The following is a 21122-nucleotide window of genomic DNA, read 5'->3' on the forward strand; positions in this document are numbered from 1 at the left end:
CTAAATGCTGAACAACCTTTTTTTTTTTGGCAACCGTTTCTCTGCCTAATTGCAGATATTTTATGCTTTAAATTATGTGTCTATACATTACAGGCATAATTTCTATAACTACTTGCAGCACATTGCGCATAGTCTGAAAAATGACACCGTTTAGACTTAATTCTCATTAGTAACTTTATTTTAGTGTTAATTTAATTTAACCTAATTTAATTTATTATTTAACCCAATTTAATTTAGTTCTCTTTTTCTTTTTTTTCATAGCCAAAATTACAGATATGCCCTTTGGCATATAGGCTGATGACATTGAATGGGAATTGTACAGCAAATATATAAAATCCCATTAAGATGTTATAGTCATGGGCAATTTTCCAGGTTTTAATAGCTATAGACATGTGAGGAAGTTACAGCGCCTGCAGCCTTTAACTCACCGTCCACTTTTGCAAAACCAGATAACTCCGTTTTTACCAGCTGGGTTATTTTGATAAAGTAAAAAAAACAACAACTAAAAATACAACTAACTAAAAGCATAATAGTATTAATGTTAATATTAATAATAATAATAATAATATATATAATGATTTTACAAAATAAAAAAACGGAGTTAATGATAAACTATTAATGTGTAGATTTGTTTACTTAAAAGCCGGAAGTGCAGCTCGCGTGATACCATATAAGGAGAGAGAAGACAGCCGACTGTTGCTGCTTTTATTTTATTTTGTTTTTAATTGGTTTTGGAATCCTTAACATTATACAGTGAGTGTTTTGTAAGATGTAGCACTTCAACAGAAAACAAGAGGCTGAGTGATAAAATGAGAGGCTTCTAATACAATTGATCAATCGTATTCTGCATCACGCCCGTCTCCCAGCAACCGGCCTCGTGGCCTAATGGATAAGGCGTCTGACTTCGGATCAGAAGATTGCAGGTTCGAGTCCTGCCGGGGTCGCACTTTAGGGTCATTCTTATGTAATTCAGAGATAACCACTACTTCATTGCAGTTTAGCGGCAGCACGCAAAGCTGTTTATACTCAGGTGTCCACGATTGGCTAAAAATGACAGACACGTGTGTTAAAGTGTGATTGGGACCAAAGTCAGCAGGTGCTTTTCCTCGATGGTAAGATTAAATATATGGCTTTGCAGATAGCCTATTGCAAAATGTAACTGAGATACAAGCATGCATGCTTGATTTCATCGTGAGTTGTGCTTGCTTTAAAGCGATGAGTAACTTTTAATCATAATTATTATGATAATGTCAGTGTAGAGCAGCTCTAAAGACACATTCGAGGTCATTTCAAAGTGGTAGAAATGCTAATTATGCTTGTGATTACAAAAATGCAAGGAGTTTTAAGAACCTTTGTTGAATGAAATCGAGGAAGGGATTTTTTCCAGATGTTCCACCAACAATAAAACAAAATGAACACTGAAGCGAGGCACATTCATTTATCTTTATTACACAGAAATCAGCTCGCAAAGGCGATTCGAATAAATGATGTGCAGATAGTAATATTGCTAGATTTCATTAACATAAAATACATCTACAATATTTAAAAAACACCCTTAATCTAACATCCTCCCAATTTAATATACTGTGGTACTTTAACACTTTAAGGCGACGCCATTTACAACAACTTAAAAAAAAAAAAAAATCGTACAAATTTGGCAATTCCTACAATCCCTGAAATGACATTTCCTGTTAATATTTCTTAAAATTTTAGCTCATACCTTTTTTTTTTTTTTACCCTAAATTTACAGCATAAAGAACACCCCTGAAATGTGCTTTTATTTCTGCAAATAAACCCTTGGCCGTCCTGCGAAGAGTCTCAGTAGTAAAAAAAGCATCAAGCACCACAGATTCGTGTGAAGTTAATGCAGACCCTACAGTAAAGTAAAAATACGTAAAAAGAGGAAAACGTGAAAACACGCACGCACGCACACACACACACACACACACACACACACACACACACACACACAGACAGACAGACAGACAGACAGACAGAATGGCTCAAACAGAACAGTGGTTTTTGTCGGCGTGAAGGTCTTAGGTGTCCTCTGGACTCACGTCGAGCTTTCTCTGAGGGATGTAGATGTTTTTGGGAGCCGTGCTGTTGGTTACGGCGGGGAAGGAGACGGGCGTGTGAAAGAAACTCTGCTGGAGGTGCTGACAGGGACCTTTAGGGGTGGTCACTAAAGGCTGCGGGGGAAAGAGAGGACGTATTTGCAAATGACCGTTTTAAACAACAAACGAAGGACTATTTCTATCTATCGTTTAAGGGTTTGGAGCTTGATTTTTTTTTCTTCGGAGAGTCTGCGTTTATTTAAACGGACACTGGGTATAACAGTAATATTGTGGAAATGTTATTACGTTGAATAAATATTTTAATATATTTTCAAATGTAGTTTATTCCTGTGATACGAAGCTCGATTTTCAGCATAATTACTCTAGTCTTTAGTCTCAGATGATCCTTCAGATATCATAATAATAAGCTTTTGCTTTGCTTCGGGATATCTTATCAGAAATCAGTTATTAGAAATTTGAAAAAAAAAAAAAAAAAAAAAAAACATTATAAATGTCACATTTGACTTAAAAAAAAATATATATATATATATATATATAATAATAATAATAATATATATATATATATATATATATATATATTTTTAGTGTAGGTCAAACAAAGTCATAGGAAAACTAATTAATGTGACCTGAATGTATTATACGTGTGTAGTATATTCCCAATGTTTTATTTATGTAAATAAACAATTTTTTTAATTTGAAAGCAACAAAATATTTTATTTTATTTTTTCTAATCCAGGTTTCCTAAAAACATGGTGAAGAACAACAGGTCGGCATTTTGTCTACATGTACATTTTAATATTCTAACAAATTATATACTAGTTATTGTTAAGAAAAATTATCATAATATCATAATTTCACTTAAATTATGTAAAACTAGATTATTTGGTTTGCCTTTATTTTGACGGTCATTCTGTTATTTCATCTCCATATCTACTACCTTTTTTTAGTGTTAGGTTTGGGGTTATAAGTTAGGTGAGGGAATAAGTCGACATGTTCTTGCAAAGTTACTTTTATATTCAATAGAATGTCTTTTGGGAGATCACCGCTATAAAGAGTTACCAGGTATGAAGCAGACGGTCAAATAATACTCCAGTGAGAGTTGCAGGTGCAAAGTTTCTTATAGCCACCAGAAGGTTCAAAAAAGCCCCATCGAAATAAAGTGTTACGCTTATTTATTTATTTGCATAAAAGTGGAATCCCGACTGTTTATTGTTTCATAGACGCAGTGGCCGTACCTGAGGTATGCTGATGAGGGTGACGGGCTGCAGAGCTCGGGCAGGTGAGATGGGCTTCACGAAGATCATGCCCTGCGGAGCGAGCCCCGGGTGAGGAGGCTCAGGAGTGGAGTTGGGTGTGCTGGAGCCGGGGATAAGGCCCAGGTTCTGCAGGGTGAAGTTGAGAATGGCAGGACTGGGGCTGTGGATGCGATGCCCTTGAGAAGGGAAGGGAGAGACGGATGGTATCCGGTGCAGGGGGAGCCGGGTGGGGGTGACTTCTTGAGGAAGCCTGGAACCTGGAAAGAACGGATACGTCAGCGATTGCTTGATTCGTTACGTGCATGTTTAAGATTTGCCGTATTTTACAAATCAGCGTTTTTCACGATGTATCATTTTAACGCGATGAAATCCATTTTCAAATGATCGTACTTTCAGCCTCTCAAATGCTGTTAACATGTAAAGAACAGCCGAAACGCAACTTTTTCAGTTGAAAATGCCCCCCCACAAACCAAAACAATTTACTCAAATCTCACAATTAAAGTGCCCTAATTATGGATTTTTATTATGGAAAATGACCTTTCATGCAGAGAGTAACACAGCTCGAGTGAATCAAAACATCCTCAAGTTTTGCACTGTGTGTAAATGTATTGTCTTTCAAAAGAGTCGACTCTGAATCATTGAAACGAATCCCAAGCCATCGACGTCAAAATGAAGTATTGGCGTATTGCCACTCACTTTTGGTCTATTCACGTTTGTCTGAATCAAAATGCAATTCGTTCTTTGCCACTAGGTGCTGCTTTTAGAGCGTTAAAAACTCACAAACACTGCTTTAAATGAAATCGACCAATCAACTAGAAAAATTAATCATTGAACTAATCGTTTGGGAGTTGTTGAACAAATACAATGACATAAATGCATATTATAAGAAAATAAAAGTGTTTTTTGACCTTGCATGCATGTCAACCTGTTGTTTGTGACTCCCAAAACCAAAATATGCACTGTTCAGAATCTATAATAGGGGCACTTAAAGTTCTACTCTACCTAAAATCAATATTTGATCAAAGTAATATAACTAGAAAGCACAGCTAAAAAAAAGCTCCCCTCCAATCCTATAGTAAATATACTGATTTTTGGCCTACCTGCAGTTGGGGTGTGAAAGACGTTGTATGTTGGCGTGGAGGTTTTGGAGCCTTCTCCAGAGGAGCACTGTGGATCTCTGAAGTTCACGATGGACTGCTGAGAGATCGGAATCAAATAACCCGCAGGGATCAAAGTCTGAAGCAAAAGAGAGAAAGTACAGTCAAGCCTGGAACTCAGGTGAAGGAAAAAAAAAACATATAAAAACAATTTGGATCATTCCAACATGAGGATCATGAGAAACAAGGTGCACACTTGTAATACATTCACAAGGATTTTTAAATGATTTTTTTAAATGATTGTTTTTTCCACAGCCAAATGCTGCACGCCAGAGATCGGGCACGGTGCAGAAGAACTTTAAGCCCCGATTCCTACCTCCGCATGTATGGGCCCAGATGGCAGCACCGTGTCCTGAACGCTAAACTTCTGGGCCTGTGATTGTGGTGGTCTGACCGGCGTAAGACCGGCCTCGCTGTCCGAGGTCTGAACCTTCTCCTCCTTTTCCAGGAATGTCTCCACGCTGTGCTCCATAGGCGCTGTGCCAGCGATTAGTGAGGGAGGCTGGTTCTCAGAGGGTTTGGAGAACTCCAGGTGTAGGGCTCTCGGGGAAGGCCGGTTTGAGGTAAGTGCCCCTCTGTGGGCCTTTAGACGAGCTTGCAGGATCTCACACAGCTTCGGTGAAACACTCTTAAAAAGAAAACAACAAAAGGTTAAAACTGTTACTCTAAGCATACATACATTATTTTTTAAAGTTAAATGTTTATAATTACTGATTTTTTCATTTTTATATTTACCTACACATTTTTACTAAACATTTTAAAGCATGTAAAATATGTTTTTTACATATTTTTAGAAAAAACAAAACTCAGTGGTATTTATTGAAATTAATTGAATTGTTTGGACAATACAACATAAAATTTAAACTATTTCAAACATTTAAAAGTTATGTAAAATAACTGTTCAAGCAAAAACATTTTTTAACCTATTAAATCCATGATGTGTATCATATATCTATCTATCTATCTACACACACAATTATATAATTTACCATGCCATATATTCTGCACATAACCTCACCTTTGGCTCTATCCGCTGCAATTTAGATGGACTTCCTGTTAAGGTCTTTTCTCCACATGCTCGTTTAAGGGTTGAGGGACTCGTCGGCTCTTTAACCTGCAATGACGGTTGGTTGGTTTGGTTACCGCTAGCTGTTGCAGCAGGCGATGTCTTTGTGTTTGCACTTCCCGGGCTCTCGAATGTCATTGAACGGACTGCTAGGCTGGTGGGCTGCGGCCTGAGAGAAGTGGGGTGCACGTAAACAGCATACGACCCGCCTGCCTGGTGCTGGGGTATCAGAACCGGGATGATCGGGGAGCACTTGGTGGAAATGTAAGGAATGGCCCCTGTGGGAAGAACCGGGATCTGCATTCCCAAAGGCCCGTGGGACTGATGATTGCTAGCAGACGTGGATTCAGGTAGTTCAGATACTTGTGAAGTGCTTCCATTCACAGCGTCTGTCACCTCATTCTTATGCTGAATACATCGGCTCCTAGAAGACAAATCGTAGGCGCCGTGTCTGAAACGGGTAGTTCGATGTGTTCTTTTGTTTGTTTTTGCTTTAAGAAACGTAAAAAGTTTACTTACGCCGATTGTTCATCTAGTTGCTTTTTGCAGATAGCAGCCAGGTGAGCCATTTTGTTCGTGTAGAACTCGCCGTTTGCAGAATCGCCTATAAAATGAAACGAGAACGATTAGTTTTCAAGTGTAGAAAAAGTGTTGATGAACATCCGTTCAAAAGTGCAAAGAAATCTCCATACGATAAATTCATTCATTTTTATCAAACATAGTTAAAACATACATCATCACGACTGAAAATAATATTTGTATTTAATCTATTTTTAAAATATAATTTATTCCCGTGATGGCAAAGAATTTTCAGCAATCGCTCCAGTCTTCACCATCACATATTCTACAACTGCATCACAAAGTGCCCCCCAAAATAATTTTGTTTGTGTGGTCAGATTTCAAAAAGGCAAGACTGGTGCTATTAATAACGACTGACCTTAAAGTAGAAAATCCCCACAGAAAACAGGCTGCTTTCTTATGATGCAGACGCAGCGATGGCTCACCTGTCATTTTAATTGGACTAGAAGGAGCGGAGTTGATTTTTCTGCGGTCATCTTGTATGCTCTTGACCAGCTTGACCAAGGAATGGTGTCGAGTAAAACCCCGCTTTGTTCCAGGTGATGAAAACAGATTTTTAGCACAGTTGTCAACGGAGGAACGAGACTCCAGAGGCCGTGACGCTGCTGATAACGCTGAGGTCCCCAGATCTGTTAAAACAAACATAAACAATACACGATATATGAGGTGAACATATACAGACAGCTTAAAACAAATATTCTAAATACAACTATGAACAATTTCATGCTAAATATAATACACTTACCCATTGGAGGTGGTAAGTGTTCTGGCCCGGTCCACTTGAAAGCAGGCTTTCTTCCTCTGTCCTCGGTCACATGCACTTTCTTTATCAGCTCTAGGCTGCTCAAAACATTCGCAATGTCATAAAGTCTGCGGATCTTAGCTGCCAACAAAAACAGAGATGATTCAGTTAATCAATTCCATTTTCAAGTTAAAATGCAGAAGAGCTTTAGCGCAACTAAAAACGTGTTTCTTCAGAGCAGGTAAATTTGATAATGCACTTTTAGCAAGAAAACTCTGCCGAAAAAGATAACAAATGTGCCATCCGCTGTATTCAAAGAGCTCCTTATAAGCACGGTGAGAGCAGCACTCACTTTTGAACTTGTTTTTGTCCTGATCCACAACGTGATCTTCACCGATGAGGATCTTGGCAGCCATTTCGAGACTGACCACAGGAGGGCTGGACACTAGAAACAACATCACGAACTTCTGACTCATCACTCTCAGAGATTTGTCTTTGCGACTGTTCGCCGAAGCTGCACGTAAAAAACAACGGGCATTAGTTAAATGCGCATACAAGCATTCCCTGAACAATTACCGATAACTTCCAAATGTTTTCTAAATTAACAAATATAAGTAATGCTGGAACAATTGAAATCCCGCTTTAAGAACGCGGTCAGACATGAAGTTACCCGCTTTAGTATCCGCTCCTGAAAGCTCCGCTTGACTAGAATCTCCATCCATATCGAAACTGGACATCTCTTCATTCTCCTTCTCCTCTCCGTCCAAGTCGATCTCCCTCTCGTCTCGCTCTAGGCTCCTTTGCCGGATCTGCTGCATCAGCTGGTCGTAGCGGTTGTCTCTGCCGGCCCGTTTCAGCACGCCGAGCGTCTGCTTGAGTTTCACTCGGCCGTGCCACGTGTAGCGGTTCTTAGCCAGGCGGCTGACCATGTTTAGGCTCTCCAGGACGTTCATGATGTCGTAAATGCGGCGTCGCTCCACACCTGAGAGGTTAGTGAGAACGGAGGCGATCAGGATCGAGGGAACGCGTGGCTGAAATAGCAGTTTTTCGTCAACTTACTTAGTTCTGCCGCCACATCGTCGAGGCTGATGTCGTTGTTTACGGCAGGATTGGGGTAGTCTGGGTACCTTGCGAGAAATTTGTAACAAAGCAAGCCTAGGCTTTTGTCTTTACGGCTTATCTGTAGCTTTTCTACTTCTTCCCCTTGTTCAGGCTCCTGTGTGGCACGGCAATGGAAAACGTGTATCAAAACGATGCATTTATCAGCGATGCAGAGAGTAAATCAACAAATAGTGCGAGATGCACGCAAACGTTTCTAGGCACCTGCGAGTTTTCCGATTCGCCGCTGTCTGCGGCTCGCTCTTTCTCGCGGTTGCGAATCTCAGGACTGGCTGCGCTGATGAGCATCTTCAGGTTAGAGGTAGGTGTCCAGGGGTCGCTCGATGGCGCCTCGAGGGCCTTAGTAGGCGTTGTCAGGGGTCCCATGCTCTTATGGCTCTCCAGTAACGCAGCATCTGAAGCCTTGCTTTTTAGTGGCGTCTGTGGCTCCACAAAAACATGCCCCTATTTCATAGAAAACACATTAGGTTCTTTTCATCATAATTATGAAGTTTTTAAAGAAATACTTCAAGATCAGAGTTTTTTTTTTTACTTTTTACTACAAAGGGCCACAAACAAAACTCGACTTATGGGTATGTAACAAGTAATTGTTACATTATATCCAGCTATATTATATCAGTACATTATTATTCTACATTTAAGATGTTATAAATGCAGATTTAGAAGAAATACTTTCTTTCTATTTTTCCCATGTCCCATATAAAAAGACAGAGCAAAGGTCAACACAGACTAACTTTCTCCTGAAGGCCCTTGTTTGGGCATGTTTGCTCTACAGGATGACTAACTGAATAAACTCTTCAAAGCGCTATTTTGTGATTTTGAGGCCAAAATATTTATAACTGACCATGTCATTTTCTGATCTTTCCTTGAATGGACTTCTTAAAGGTTTTCTGATTAGCCTTTGACCTTCCGGCAATGTGCTGGACATTTTCCACCTAAAGAAAAGAACACACGAGGCAACGTTAAAATAACCAACGTTCACTTATTATTTTTTAGATTTAATAAAGCAGCCCTACCGTTTCTTTACAGCATTGTACATCGTTGGAGACAACATTGTAAAGATCAGCCCGGGTATGATGCTCAACACATTTTAACACGGCTAATTTTTAAAACAGATTTTAAAAAAGTGTGCATAAATGAAAAAGTATTACGATTTAAAAATAAAGTGTTGATTTTTGCGTTTGGCAATAACTGACAAGCCTTCCATCGAATGGCGGCGGAGAACTCGTTCGAAGACACGCCCCCAATTGACACCAGCCAATAAATGCGGCGCTACGAGGCGGGACTTCATCTCGTCCCGCGCGCCTCCACACTTTTTGAAATCTTGGCGCGGAATCTCGCCGATTGCAAAAGATTTAATCCGGAAGTTACTAACTTTAATACTACTTAAAAAAAATCGTTTACCTGCCCGATGGTCGCGCGCCTTAAGTAATTCAAAAACTATATATAAACAGTTAAGCTGCTTGTAAAATGACCCGAGCAAGTTACCAACAGAAGTAGCTAATAGCTTACGTGGTGTATGATATCGTATATAACTATATAGTACGTACGTAAAGCTCAGGAACTAATTACATAAATATAGGTAAGAACTTGTATCAAGATTGTAGTCATGATAGCTTATGAGACTACAAAACTGTTAGCGTTTTCAGTTATTTAGCGCGGGTTCAAAGCTACCAAGAGCCGCCAGTCTGGCGTGTGTCTTAAATGCATGACAATGAATCAAATTAAGGTACGTATGATATTATACGGTCAAATATGACCTGTCGATTAATTTTATTAACTAAAGCGGATATGTTAAGCCCAAACAAACCTGAGACTAGTTAGCCCACAACCCCACAGCCAATCGCATTACACTTCCCCCCGGTCCACAGAGCAAAACTACAAAAAAAACAAGATAAAATATAAAAGCTACTCACCCAAAAAGACAGATGCACCCCTTTCACATACTAATCGATCACAGTCGAGTCCATAAATCCGTAGGAACACTGTACAGGTGAGTATTACACGTATACAGTACCAGGTCTATTAGATCACAGGAACACTTCTGCAAATGAACTTTTAGTAATTAAAAGAACCGAAAATGAATACAAGAGAGAAAACAAACAGCTTTTGGTGCATAGCTGAGGAAAAGTTGTATGCGGCCGCTTCCTAGTGAGTAAAAAAAAGTTTATTTGATCAGTCTGGCCATTTGTCCCGCCTAGATACTGGACACAGCGCGCTCCGCTCCGCCCCGCCCCCTCTCGCCTCTCCGCCAATCACAGCTGAAGGGAACGCCGACTGGGGGCGGAGCCAGATTTCCGCTGCCGCTACCCCAGCAGGTCACGGGGGTAAAAACTCAGTGAACCATCCTGTTACGTGATCCTAGACATATCACAGTAAAAACAGCGCTTTATCGACTCCCTTCTAGTTTTAGAGGACAGCCGAGAGAAAATATGTGTTTATTGAAAGTTTATTATATGTACGTAAAGATAGCCTGTTAAAATCTGATAAGAATCCTCATCTTTAAGTCTGTTTTTGTTTATTGAGAAATAAAGTAAAAGTATCTGTTCTCAATAGGAATATATTTTCAAATGCATTTTTTTTAACATTCATCTTAAAATAATGTTTTCGGGCACCAAATCAGCATATTAGAACTATTTCCGAGGCGTCACGTGAGTTTTATCGTAACAAGCTATGAGATTTTTTTATTATCATTAAACATTTATTAAATATTTCTATTTATTAAATATGTAACGAATCTATCATATATCAGATTCTCGCCAGCGACATTTCCGTCGCCTGCCGCTAGGCGCCGCTGTGCGTACGCGCTGTGGACGTTTCCATGGAGACGCTCGCCGGTATGAAGCGGCGAGAAAAGAGCAGTGTGCGCGGAATGACGTAATGTGATGGATTGAAGCCGCCGTAGCGCCGGTCCCGCGTGCACTCGCTGCTGCTCCGCTCCGCATCCCTCAGCGGACTCTCCGCGCTCCCGTTTGGGTGAGTTGTCTCTTTATTTCCTGCCCGTCGTCACTAAACAAGCGCTTCGGAGGTAAATACGTTTCATCACACCTTACCTGTAAGTGTCGCGGGCTGAATTGTTGTTATATGTTTTATATTGAATCGCGTAAAAACCAAAGGATTTCGACTACAATGCGAGTGTCGTGAAGGAGGGGCTGCGCGGCGGAGGCGCGATTACTTTAAATTGAGAGTTTCTAGCCGTGCGCCTTCGTATAAAATGCCCGAATAATGTTTTAAAGTGTTTTAAAACAAATCTCCAGATTGTTATTTGTTTGTGCGTCGCTTATTTTTATCGAAATTAAACTTGGACAATTACTGTCAGCTGCGTATTTTGTATTTTAGAGAGAAAAGTTTATGGAGGTCTATGCGTTTTGTTTATTTGTTGTTATATATATACATACATACATACATATATATATATATATATATATATATATATATATATATATATATATATATATATATATATAAATATTATATGTGTATATTATATATGTATATATGTGTTAATATATATATATATATATATATATATATATATATATATATATATATATATATAAATATGAATGTATGTAATCAAATATTTTTCTGACAATAATACGTATTTCTCATGCTGTATTTAGTTAATGTAAAGTTACTTTTAAAGTATAAGTTGTTTTGCCCTTACTTTTTATTATTTTTTTTTATGAAATTTGCTTTGTTTTGTTTCCTTCTGACCCGCACGCACCTGTTTACGTAAAAGAGACCAATCCTGGAGCAGAAGTATCGTCCCTGGATTTGAGCTTTTTGCGGATTTCGCTAAGACCCAACCGCGATGTAAAGCCGCAAGAACATGCCGCTGTCTCGTTTGCAAGTTTTCGCATCATCAGGAAAATGACTTTGTGAATACAGAAATGTGTAATTATGAAGTTGGGGCCGCTGGTCACAGGGGCCCTTCCCCCCTTCTTGATGCCTGTCACAGAGCGGCCGTGCTGGGCTTCATCTGAAGGGATGCACCATGGTGTGATCGCACGTCTGTCCTGCCCCAGACTCAATGAATCGCACGAATGAACGGACATTAAGGGAATTAGCTTGGTTGCATAGGGACTTTGGATTTGGGAATACTGGAAGCGGTCGGAGAGCGCTGGAGTTGTGTTTGAAGAAGTGTAGTGGATACGTCAAGGAGGGTTTTCGGAAGATGTCTGAGAAGGGAGCCGAGGCGTCTGCATCTCAGCACACAAAGCGGAAGCAGGTGATTCATGGCCTGGAAGATCAGAAAAAGGTGAGCGCTTTGATTTTGGGATGTTGGATAGCATCATATCGCATAAAAAAACAAAACAAAACAACGTTTCGTAACACATCCCGCTTGATCTCTGATGAAACAGATGAAATCGCATTGTTTCTGTATTTGCTTCTCCAATCGCCGTTTGCAACTTTTCCATATTTTTAGAGTTTTATTTTCACGCTAAGGGAGAAACTTGGAACACTTTCACCTTGGCCATGCTGCGCATTATCCAGTGATTTATGGTCAGCTGAGGCCGCTCGCGTCCCTTGGCATATGGCCCAATAGCATAGCACCAGGTGCAATGGCCGCTTAATTGACTTGTGCTGAGATTTGTGTGTCTACTTTACGGCTGCTTGCGAATGCACGCTGCTGACCACAAAGCCTGCGAATAATTTTAGACTTTGTGAAGCATGAGGAAAAATGAAGCCTTGGTGTCAACGTTTTAGTTTTATCTGAAAGCGAATCCTAAGCCTCCCAGCGCAGATTACCGCTCATGTGAGTTTTATAACGAAATAAACAGCTAGTAATGCAGAATAACTTCAGGGCAGGCGTCGCGAACCTTGGTGTTCTTTGCATCCGATCCGGTTTCAGGAGCATTCTGCTCTCAAGAGCCGAACTAATTGGCTTAGAGATTCCTCAAGGCCCGTGTTTCACTTCCGTCTTTGGGAATCTGATTTTACATGTAAACGGATACCCATTTGCTTGCCTGTCCAAGTATGACATGTTTTGCTTGGTGTAAATCCTAGCGTGAAGCGAGTAGATGAGGCTTGGGCTTCCTGGATGCCCAGCTGGATCCTTCAGGGGCATTTTGGTCTCTCGCCCAGACTTAAAGGAGAGTCTTGGAGGACTATTAAAATATACGGACTCATTTTGCTGAAATGTTTGGTGCATGGGCTTTTTCCCCCCCTATTCCTCTTTGGTTTGAGTCGATTAGATATGCAAAATTGATCACCTGGGATTTTAGTAGAACATGAATTAATTAAAGTAGCAAAAAGCACAGCTGCTGTTTCCCAATTTTCCAGCGCGATGGACTCTTGTTAGGACGCTACGCCTTCGAACGCGCGCCGTAAAGAAGATTGTTGGCATGAAAGCCAGAATTCGAGTAACTAATTTAATATTCGAGTTATCAAAAGGATGATACGAATCGGTAATTTGTTCGGTGCGAACGTGACGCTGTGTTTTTGTATCGCACAATAGTCTCTGTCAACCGAAACTAGTGGTTTTGAATAGATCTATCTATCTGCTAGCATGCAGTCCATTGTTTGTGGAATAACAGGGGTCTCCCTGGATCTGACGCTAGGTGTTTCCCAATTACCTCATGCTATATAGATTTTCCCGAGAGAGCTGCTCCTGCTTTGGTTAATTGGATTTTCTCCCACCATTCGACCTGATTTTTTGATTACGCGTGATCATCAAATGACATTTCCTGGGAGAGATGCAGGTAACGCACTTCATTGTGGAATTGCTCGTTGATGTGAAACTTACATCATTTTTTTTTTTCAATCCGAAGCTATGAATTTTAGATTAGAGCCCGGTAATGACAAAGAACCTGTGAACTCCTGTGAACTCCTGTTCTCTGTTCAGTGAGAGCAGGAAGGGTCAATCAAAGAAGAAGCTGAATAATGCATTAATGAAATAGGCATAATTGAAAAAGCGTAGTGGCTTATAGTGAGATGCATCTCCGAATGTTTCATTGATTGTTTGGCTTCAGGAGAAAGTGTTGTTTTCTGCTACCATCAGTGCAGAAGGTTTCTTAATGGATAGCTATTTGGTAGCATTTCCATTCCATTCTGTGAGATATATATTTATATTTTTATATATATATATATTTATATATATACATTTTTAAAAATTATTATTATAATTGTTTAATTTATTTATTTTTAATTAATTCATTGTTTTTTTAATTGTTATTATAATTGTTTAATTTATTTATTTATTTTTAATTAATTAATTCATTGTTTTTTATTTATTTATTTATTTTTAATGAGGGGCATGTGAAATTAAAATTCAGGTTGTTCCAGACCTGTATGAGTTTTGAAGATGATATTTTGAAGATTTGTCTAACCAAATATTTGACGGTAGTCATTGACTTCCATAGTACAAAAAAAACTGTACATGAGGATGGAATTATTAACTGTGCCTTTAACCTGTATTTTTAAATATTTTAATTCAAGTTAGCAAATGGCTATAGCATGCTTGTTTTTAAGTAAAATTGATGGTAAAATTATTGAGCAGAGGTTGCCCTTAATATTATCGGTTTAGTCTGCTGTATTTTTACAGTGCAATCATATTTTATGATATACCTGTGGTATGTAAATCAATGATGATTTGATAAGGATTGACAACAGTCTACTCTTCTAGCGATGTACCATATGTACCGCATTCTTTTTGCTGTCTTTTAATCTTACTTTTGTGGATACTGAAATGCCATTTGAAAACTTTAAAATATACTTGCAAAAATATGTATTTTACATTAATATGTACTTTGCCCTTTTTTTTACATTAGCCTAGAAAAATAACAGATCATGCTTTAATGTGTATGTACTTACCTACTTTTTATTTTTCCTCTTACTTGGATTTCTTAACTCAGGAAGCAGAAGAAACAGTGAAATTACAGGTTTATTAAAATCTCAGGTTCGTCTTTTGCTTGTCTTATCAACCGCCGAATCTTACCGACTTGCTGACTGCTGAAGAACCTGAGCTCTTTTCTTAAGCGATGGTTAGTTCTCAGAAGAACGTTTTAGTCCTTTTTTTTTTTTATTCGTAACCCGACCCTTTCAAAAGCCAACATTAAAAAAAAAGCACGGTCATTTGTTAATGTTTGCATAAAACGAGCAGATTTTTTGGGGTCTGCTTTTGAGAATTTTAACTCCTTTTGAGACACGGACCAAAGGTTGTGTTTATTGAGGATAACCTTTCCTTCAGCGTTTTGCCCGAAGACCCATTTTAATACCTCGCATCTTATTAAAAGGAACAAAATGCTGTTAATACATCTTGCAAGATGTTAACGTGCGAAGAAATGACGAATAAATGCATTTTTAATTGTATTTCAATTGCAGGCTTTTTTGCAGTGGGCGGTTCTAGATCAGGGCAAAAGCTTTGACACAGATCAGCAGTTTCTTCTGAAACGTGTCTGGAGAGATTTCTTGTGCCGTTGAGAATGGGAGAGTGACACTAATTGTAAATCAAACTGTTTGGCTGTGACATCTTGGACATCAGATTGCTCTCATTAGGATGAGAAGGCTGTGTGTGCTTGTGTTCGAGCTGAGAGACTGTTTGTTTTGATCTTCTTCACTTGATGTCATACGGCGTGAAGTGTCGAAGTGTTAAAGTGCATGTGTGTTTTGACTTATTAAGGCCGCTGCCTCTGATATCGATACTCTTTGACAGTAAAGAGAGAATGATTTCAAGCCATATGACCCCAAATATGATGATCTTTCATCCACTGAATGCGTGACTATTTTTATTTGTACAGGCTCAATTATGCAGTGAACTATTTGATTAAATATGAATATTATTCGTATTGTTAGTAGTATTGAATATTAATTTAAAAATAAGTAAATATTACTATATAACATTGCATTAAAAGCATCTTGTTTCCTAAATTCAATGTTTTATTAAAAATCTATTATTTTTTAAATAAATAGGTAATTCACAAAAGTAAAAGCAAAATATTAAGAATATTGGCTTAATTGCAATAAAAGTGTCGTGATTTATCTTATGGGTCCCAATTTGTCCTTAAAATAAAATAAAATTAAAAGAAAAGAAAAAAAAAAAGAATGAACACCCTACCTGTTCAAAAGTATTAAGTTTGCTAATATTATATTAATATTATTCAAAAATATATAATATATATATATATATATATATATATATATATATATATATATATATATATATATATATATATATATATATATATATATATATATATAATTTTGAATAATAATATTATATAATTAAAATAATATATTTGAATAATATATTTTTAATTATATTAATTAAAAATAATTTAAATAACTATTAAATAAATTAATGTTAACTTTGTTAACTTTGGCAAAATGTAAGTTTTTTTTCCTCCTCATTTTTACGACCTTCTCAAGGGTCTTTGAAAACCTGTTATTGGTTATATTTGCATTGTTTTTATATTCTAATGTTCTTCGTTAAGTGTTTAATTCAGTATAAATACTCAGTCACCCTTTTTCTTTTCTCCTGGAGTGAATGTTGGTTTTTCATGGCGTTGCATTGTATTGCATATAAATGCCAAACAAACAATATCTCTATCCTTAATGTTCTTTAATTACTGTAAATGCATTGGCAGTAATGTTGTGGCGGTTACAGATTTAACTGGAGTGCTACAACTCCATCAAAGACACTAATTGCCATTTTAAACAGTATATGTCTGCGCACCTTTATTTAGTAATGTTGGCTTCCTTCCCAGAGATGCAAAGAGAGAGAGAGACCGCTGACAGCATTGATTGATCGTTTGCCACTGGCCCATTCCAGAAATATCTGAGTCTAATTGAACATAATATCAGTGAGGCAGGAAAGCTCATTGAAAAATGACTGTCACAGCCTCTTTATTTACAGCCAGCCATTATCACCGTAATCAGGTTTTCCCTCCCCTTCCCCCCATGTGCTCGGCTCTCTCTTTTTATAACTCTTTGACAATTCATCTCAATAACTCCTTCGAGGAACTGCTCATCCGTATAGGAAGGTCTTACTCTCCGCCGGCAGAGATCTGAGAGGAGACATAAGGTTTCTGACTGACGATGACAGCACAGTTCACTGTGGTCAGAGTATTAGATGGTAGTGCTCTATGGTTTGTATGGCATTGTAGTCAATTTTTGTATACTGTACTAGGAGATTGTTTAGCGTGCTTGTTGTGTAATATAGCTTCATATAGTGTAGGCATGTTACAGAGTTGTACTGTATTAACCCCTACAGCAGAATTTTGTGGGAATTTCTTTAGATTTTTGGCGCCTAAACAGAATTCAATTTTTAGCAGGTTGTTGTTTGCAGTGTTTTTGTACAGTATTGCAGTACAATGTAATATAGTTTACTTTAATAAAACAAATTAATGATTTTAAGTGGTTTGCCATTTTATTGGCTGATTTTAAAAAGTAGATTGGAATATATATAATTACTAATTAACTTAATGTAAGTAAACACACTTATTTCATTTGTCTTACTTCATTGATGTGTAACTTTTTAATGAATAGTTGGTTTATTTGCAGCTAAGGTAGACTAAGGTAGTCAAGTTTATTTCAGTATAATATGAGCAAAACAACGGTCTCATTGATGTACGAACTGGTAAACTGAATATATAATTTTACAGGTTTAGCAATTAGTAAAAATGACTTGGTCAATGGTGAATTGGTCAAACTATGGAATACTTTTAGAAATAAGTAGGTTATTGTTTTGCATGAATTTGAGAGGGAAAAAAAATAAATAAAAAAAAAAAAAAAAAAAAAAATATATATATATATATATATATATATATATATATATATATATATATATATATATATATATATATAAAACGTGAAAACATATGAGAGCCAATGCCATTGTGTGGTATATTAATAATACTATAATTTCCGTGGATTTTTCAGATAAAGCGAATGAAATCGATTTCAATTCTTTTAAACTTTTATTAATATATTCTTATCTTTGAAGTCAAATGCGTACATGCATCCAAATAGTGAAATTAGAATAATAAGACACTGCAAGTTTATTACCAATCAAATTAAATCAGTATAAAGAAAATCCATCTTTTTGTCTAAAATCTAACTCTCCGTATTAATTTTTATAAAATTTGCTATCACGATCAATTTGTGGAAAAAAAATGCTTAACTCTATCATTTGCTTAACTCTATAAGACAACAACATCACGCAGCGGCGTTTTTGTCTTGAATTTTGAAATGCTGTAGACTTTTCATCCTGGTCTGCTGAACCCTCCCTGAAAAAATGTCAGTGCAGGGAAAGTGTTTATGTTGGTCAGGGCAGGTGGCACTGATGAGCCGGTGAATGTGACGGAGGGCGGAGAGTGGAAAAACCAGCTTCTGACTCTCTGAGGCCCTGAAGCGCCATCTGTCAGTCCCCTCTTCTTCCTCACGGAGGGACGGGTGGGAGGGGACAGGTGGTCAAGCCCAGTTGGAGAGTTGAAGCTGAGCATGAGCAGTCTTGTATCTGTAGGTCTCGTCTACGTCTTTTAATTAAACTACGCTAGTGCTTAGATCTTGGATGCAACCTACAAGAGTCTCACTGTGCTGCTATAAACCACTGATCTGAGCCATGGTTTGGACATAATGGAGACTGAAGTCACATAATGGACTTGACAAGCCATGCATGTTCTTACAGGATTAATCAGATTATCATATGCCATCTGTATGTCCATAATCGGCACATTACAATACCTTTTAAGATGACATGATCTAAGTACCGGCGCGTCCACTATCTGTAGAGAATCCAAGTAGAATTTAGACATAGTTTATGGACTGTGTGTCTGGGGTGTCATGCACAGAAATAATGCAGTCTTGTGCAGATCATCAATATTAGCGGTGTTTGCTAAAACGGGTAACCGCATTTAGAAAACCTTTACAATCACATTGCAGTTTCCTGGCGTAGCCTTAGCATCATTTCTGAGAGTTGGTACATTCATATTTTGTAAGTACATATTTTATTAGAATCTTAATAAAGCTGTGTGTGCCAACAAGAATACAACTATGCTGTAAGCTTGTGATTTCCAACCTGGGGAATGTGAACCCTGCCATTTAATTTTTTAATATATTTTTTTAAATATATATATATTTTTAAGAACTCACCAAGGCTGCATTTATTTGATGATAAATATGGTAAAACAATAGTATTGTGAAGTTTTATTATTACAATTAATAATAATTGTTTTGTGTTTTATATTTTCATTTTTTTCTGTTTTAATATGGAAATATGTATGCAGTTTTATTTTTAAAATGTTATTTATTCCTGTAATGGCAAATCTGAATTTTCAGCATGCGTTACTCGAGTCCTTTAGCAATAAACCTGATATGCCGATTTGATATTTAAGTATCTTATTATTATTATTAAGACGATGATAATATTTAGATTTTTTTTATTTTATATTTTTGTGATAAATTTATCAGCATTATTCGATGAATAGTGTGACAGAACTGACAGCATTTATCTGAAATTGAAATATTTAGTATATAAATGTCTTTACTGTCACTTATGATCAATGAACAAAAGTATAAATTATAATAAAAATCTTACTAATGGTAAACTTTTGAATGGTAGTTAGTAATAGATGATATTTGAACAGTTTGATTTGCTTTTAACCAGCGAGTCTGTAACTCACAGTGATTTGTTATGTGACAGTCTGTTCGCTTTTGAGTCGTATTGTATTGTCAAGCTTTGAAAAAAAAATTACAGTGGCAAAAATGTACTTTTGCTAAACATCCCTTGGGAATTTGATTTAGGATTAAATTAGCTGTTAGGTTTTTCACAAATAAAGTTTCCCCAGTTCTGTCAAAACTCGTCAGAGACTCAAAATCTCAGGTCCCTCTTTGAAAAGAAAGCTACTTTGGTGTGTTTTTCTCTACAGTATCGATCGTTTTTGGTTTAATAAGTGAATAATTGCAGTCATTTTCATAATAATAGTAAATGATTTGGCGGTTTTAGTAAGAAGAGCCTTACAGATAAAGTCGTGTGGCTATGTGAGGTAACTAAAGTAACTAGTAGTTTGTAAAGAAGACGACCATTTCATTCGCAGACCCATAACCTGTTTATGAGATTCCCAAATTGAATGCATTGTGTGACCTTTGTCGCTGACACCCAGGCTCCGGTAAACACAATGTTAATGGTAAATGAGATTTTGTGCACGAAGAGAAAAATAGTCATGCGTTCTGTCATTCATCACGGCACATCCGCCCAAACACGCCTGAGGCGAGAGTCGCCTGCTGATCTCGACTAACAGTTCTCCCCACATCAGCACGCCAATGAACTGCCTTCCCAGAGTGCCTGGAAGCTGTTTTTAAGGCTGTTATCTTCAGCCTCTGGTGCAGGGGGCTGCTCCACTGCAGATATACGGTACCTGCTTCAGTATTCTCCTTTAAGCCCTCATCCACTTCCCAAACTCTTCCCTAATGTCCCCCCTCGGCTCTGGCATGGCATATGATCTCATCAAAATTCAATTTTACACTCTAGGAGCTTTCCCGCCGATAACGAAGGATAAAGGCGTCTTTTCCTTCTCTAGCCATCTGTAACCTGCAGTGTAAAGCCTGAGAATCACGTTTCTGCCGCCGCTCGGAAGAGCGGTTTGAGCACCGAATCCTAATCGGCAAAGCTACAGACAAGCACAGGGACAAAGAGGGGTGGAGAGGCGGAGAAGGGGAACACGGAAAGGCACTTCACCGTAAACCTGCAGTTGTTGCTCTAGGTCCGCGTGCGGCGTCACATACGTTGTGTGAAAAATTTCCTCCAGGGCTGTGGGAAATGGGTTTGCCGAGGTGACAATGAGCAATGGCCTTTCTCAAGCCAAATGGAAAAGTGGTTACTTATTTTCTCACACTGCTGTATGAAGTCCTTATAGATTTTCTACATTGTTACCGAAATCGATCTTTGTGCTGGAATAACATATATCTTCTGCGGCGTTTATGTTGGTGCTTTTAAAATTCTCGAAACTAAATGCCTAAATTTAAAACTCAAATTTTTTTGATTCTTTCGTCTTGTGCAGACCACCACCGATGATATTTTGAAGAAACTATTTTTTTTGTAAAATGAGGTCTTCAGCAAGGTTGTATTAGACCCGTTGATTGAACAAAAATCAATGAGGCATTTTCCTTGCTAGCTTCTTTTTT

The 21122-nt window shown here is 37.8% G+C and overlaps 2 protein-coding genes and 1 non-coding gene across 8 annotated transcripts in view; 2 read left to right on the top strand and 1 right to left on the bottom strand.

Annotated features, from left to right (window-relative positions):
* The first annotated feature begins 871 nt into the window (after positions 1 to 871).
* trnar-ucg lies at positions 872 to 944 on the top strand. Its single transcript has one exon. It is a non-coding gene; the product is annotated as a tRNA-Arg (tRNA).
* Positions 945 to 1423: 479 nt separating this feature from the next.
* e2f8 (E2F transcription factor 8) lies at positions 1424 to 10207 on the bottom strand. The gene is made up of 14 exons (XM_043243340.1): positions 9914 to 10207; positions 8842 to 8932; positions 8202 to 8441; positions 7938 to 8094; positions 7549 to 7860; positions 7231 to 7392; positions 6882 to 7019; positions 6562 to 6765; positions 6077 to 6161; positions 5510 to 5981; positions 4808 to 5119; positions 4435 to 4570; positions 3314 to 3591; positions 1424 to 2192 (listed from the first exon to the last, which is right to left on the bottom strand). The coding sequence occupies exons 2-14, from the start codon at positions 8923 to 8925 to the stop codon at positions 2040 to 2042; spliced, it is 2733 nt and encodes a 910-aa protein (XP_043099275.1). The 5' UTR covers positions 8926 to 8932; positions 9914 to 10207; the 3' UTR covers positions 1424 to 2039.
* Positions 10208 to 10855: 648 nt separating this feature from the next.
* The window catches only part of nav2a (neuron navigator 2a), a 171841-nt gene continuing 161574 nt past the window's right edge, over positions 10856 to 21122 (top strand). For all 6 annotated transcript variants that reach the window (XM_043243962.1, XM_043243963.1, XM_043243965.1 and 3 more), the window contains exons 1-2: positions 10856 to 10973; positions 11740 to 12258. In XM_043243962.1, coding sequence (XP_043099897.1) covers positions 12031 to 12258 — 228 coding nt within the window. In that variant the 5' untranslated portion in view covers positions 10856 to 10973; positions 11740 to 12030. The remainder of the gene's footprint in view (positions 10974 to 11739; positions 12259 to 21122) is intronic.

This window comes from Puntigrus tetrazona, chromosome 7 (genome assembly GCF_018831695.1).
Source record: "Puntigrus tetrazona isolate hp1 chromosome 7, ASM1883169v1, whole genome shotgun sequence".
NCBI classification, from domain to species: Eukaryota; Metazoa; Chordata; class Actinopteri; order Cypriniformes; family Cyprinidae; genus Puntigrus; species Puntigrus tetrazona.

Excerpts from the sequence above, each read along its gene's own strand:
- e2f8 (XM_043243340.1), bottom strand. The coding sequence starts at position 8,925 with ATGTCCAGCACATTGCCGGAAGGTCAAAGGCTAATCAGAAAACCTTTA. Across the intron at positions 8,095-8,201 it reads GCGAATCGGAAAACTCGCAG|GAGCCTGAACAAGGGGAAGA; the intron begins GTGCCTAGAAAC and ends CGTGCCACACAG. Across the intron at positions 5,982-6,076 it reads CAACTAGATGAACAATCGGC|GAGCCGATGTATTCAGCATA; the intron begins GTAAGTAAACTT and ends TTTGTCTTCTAG.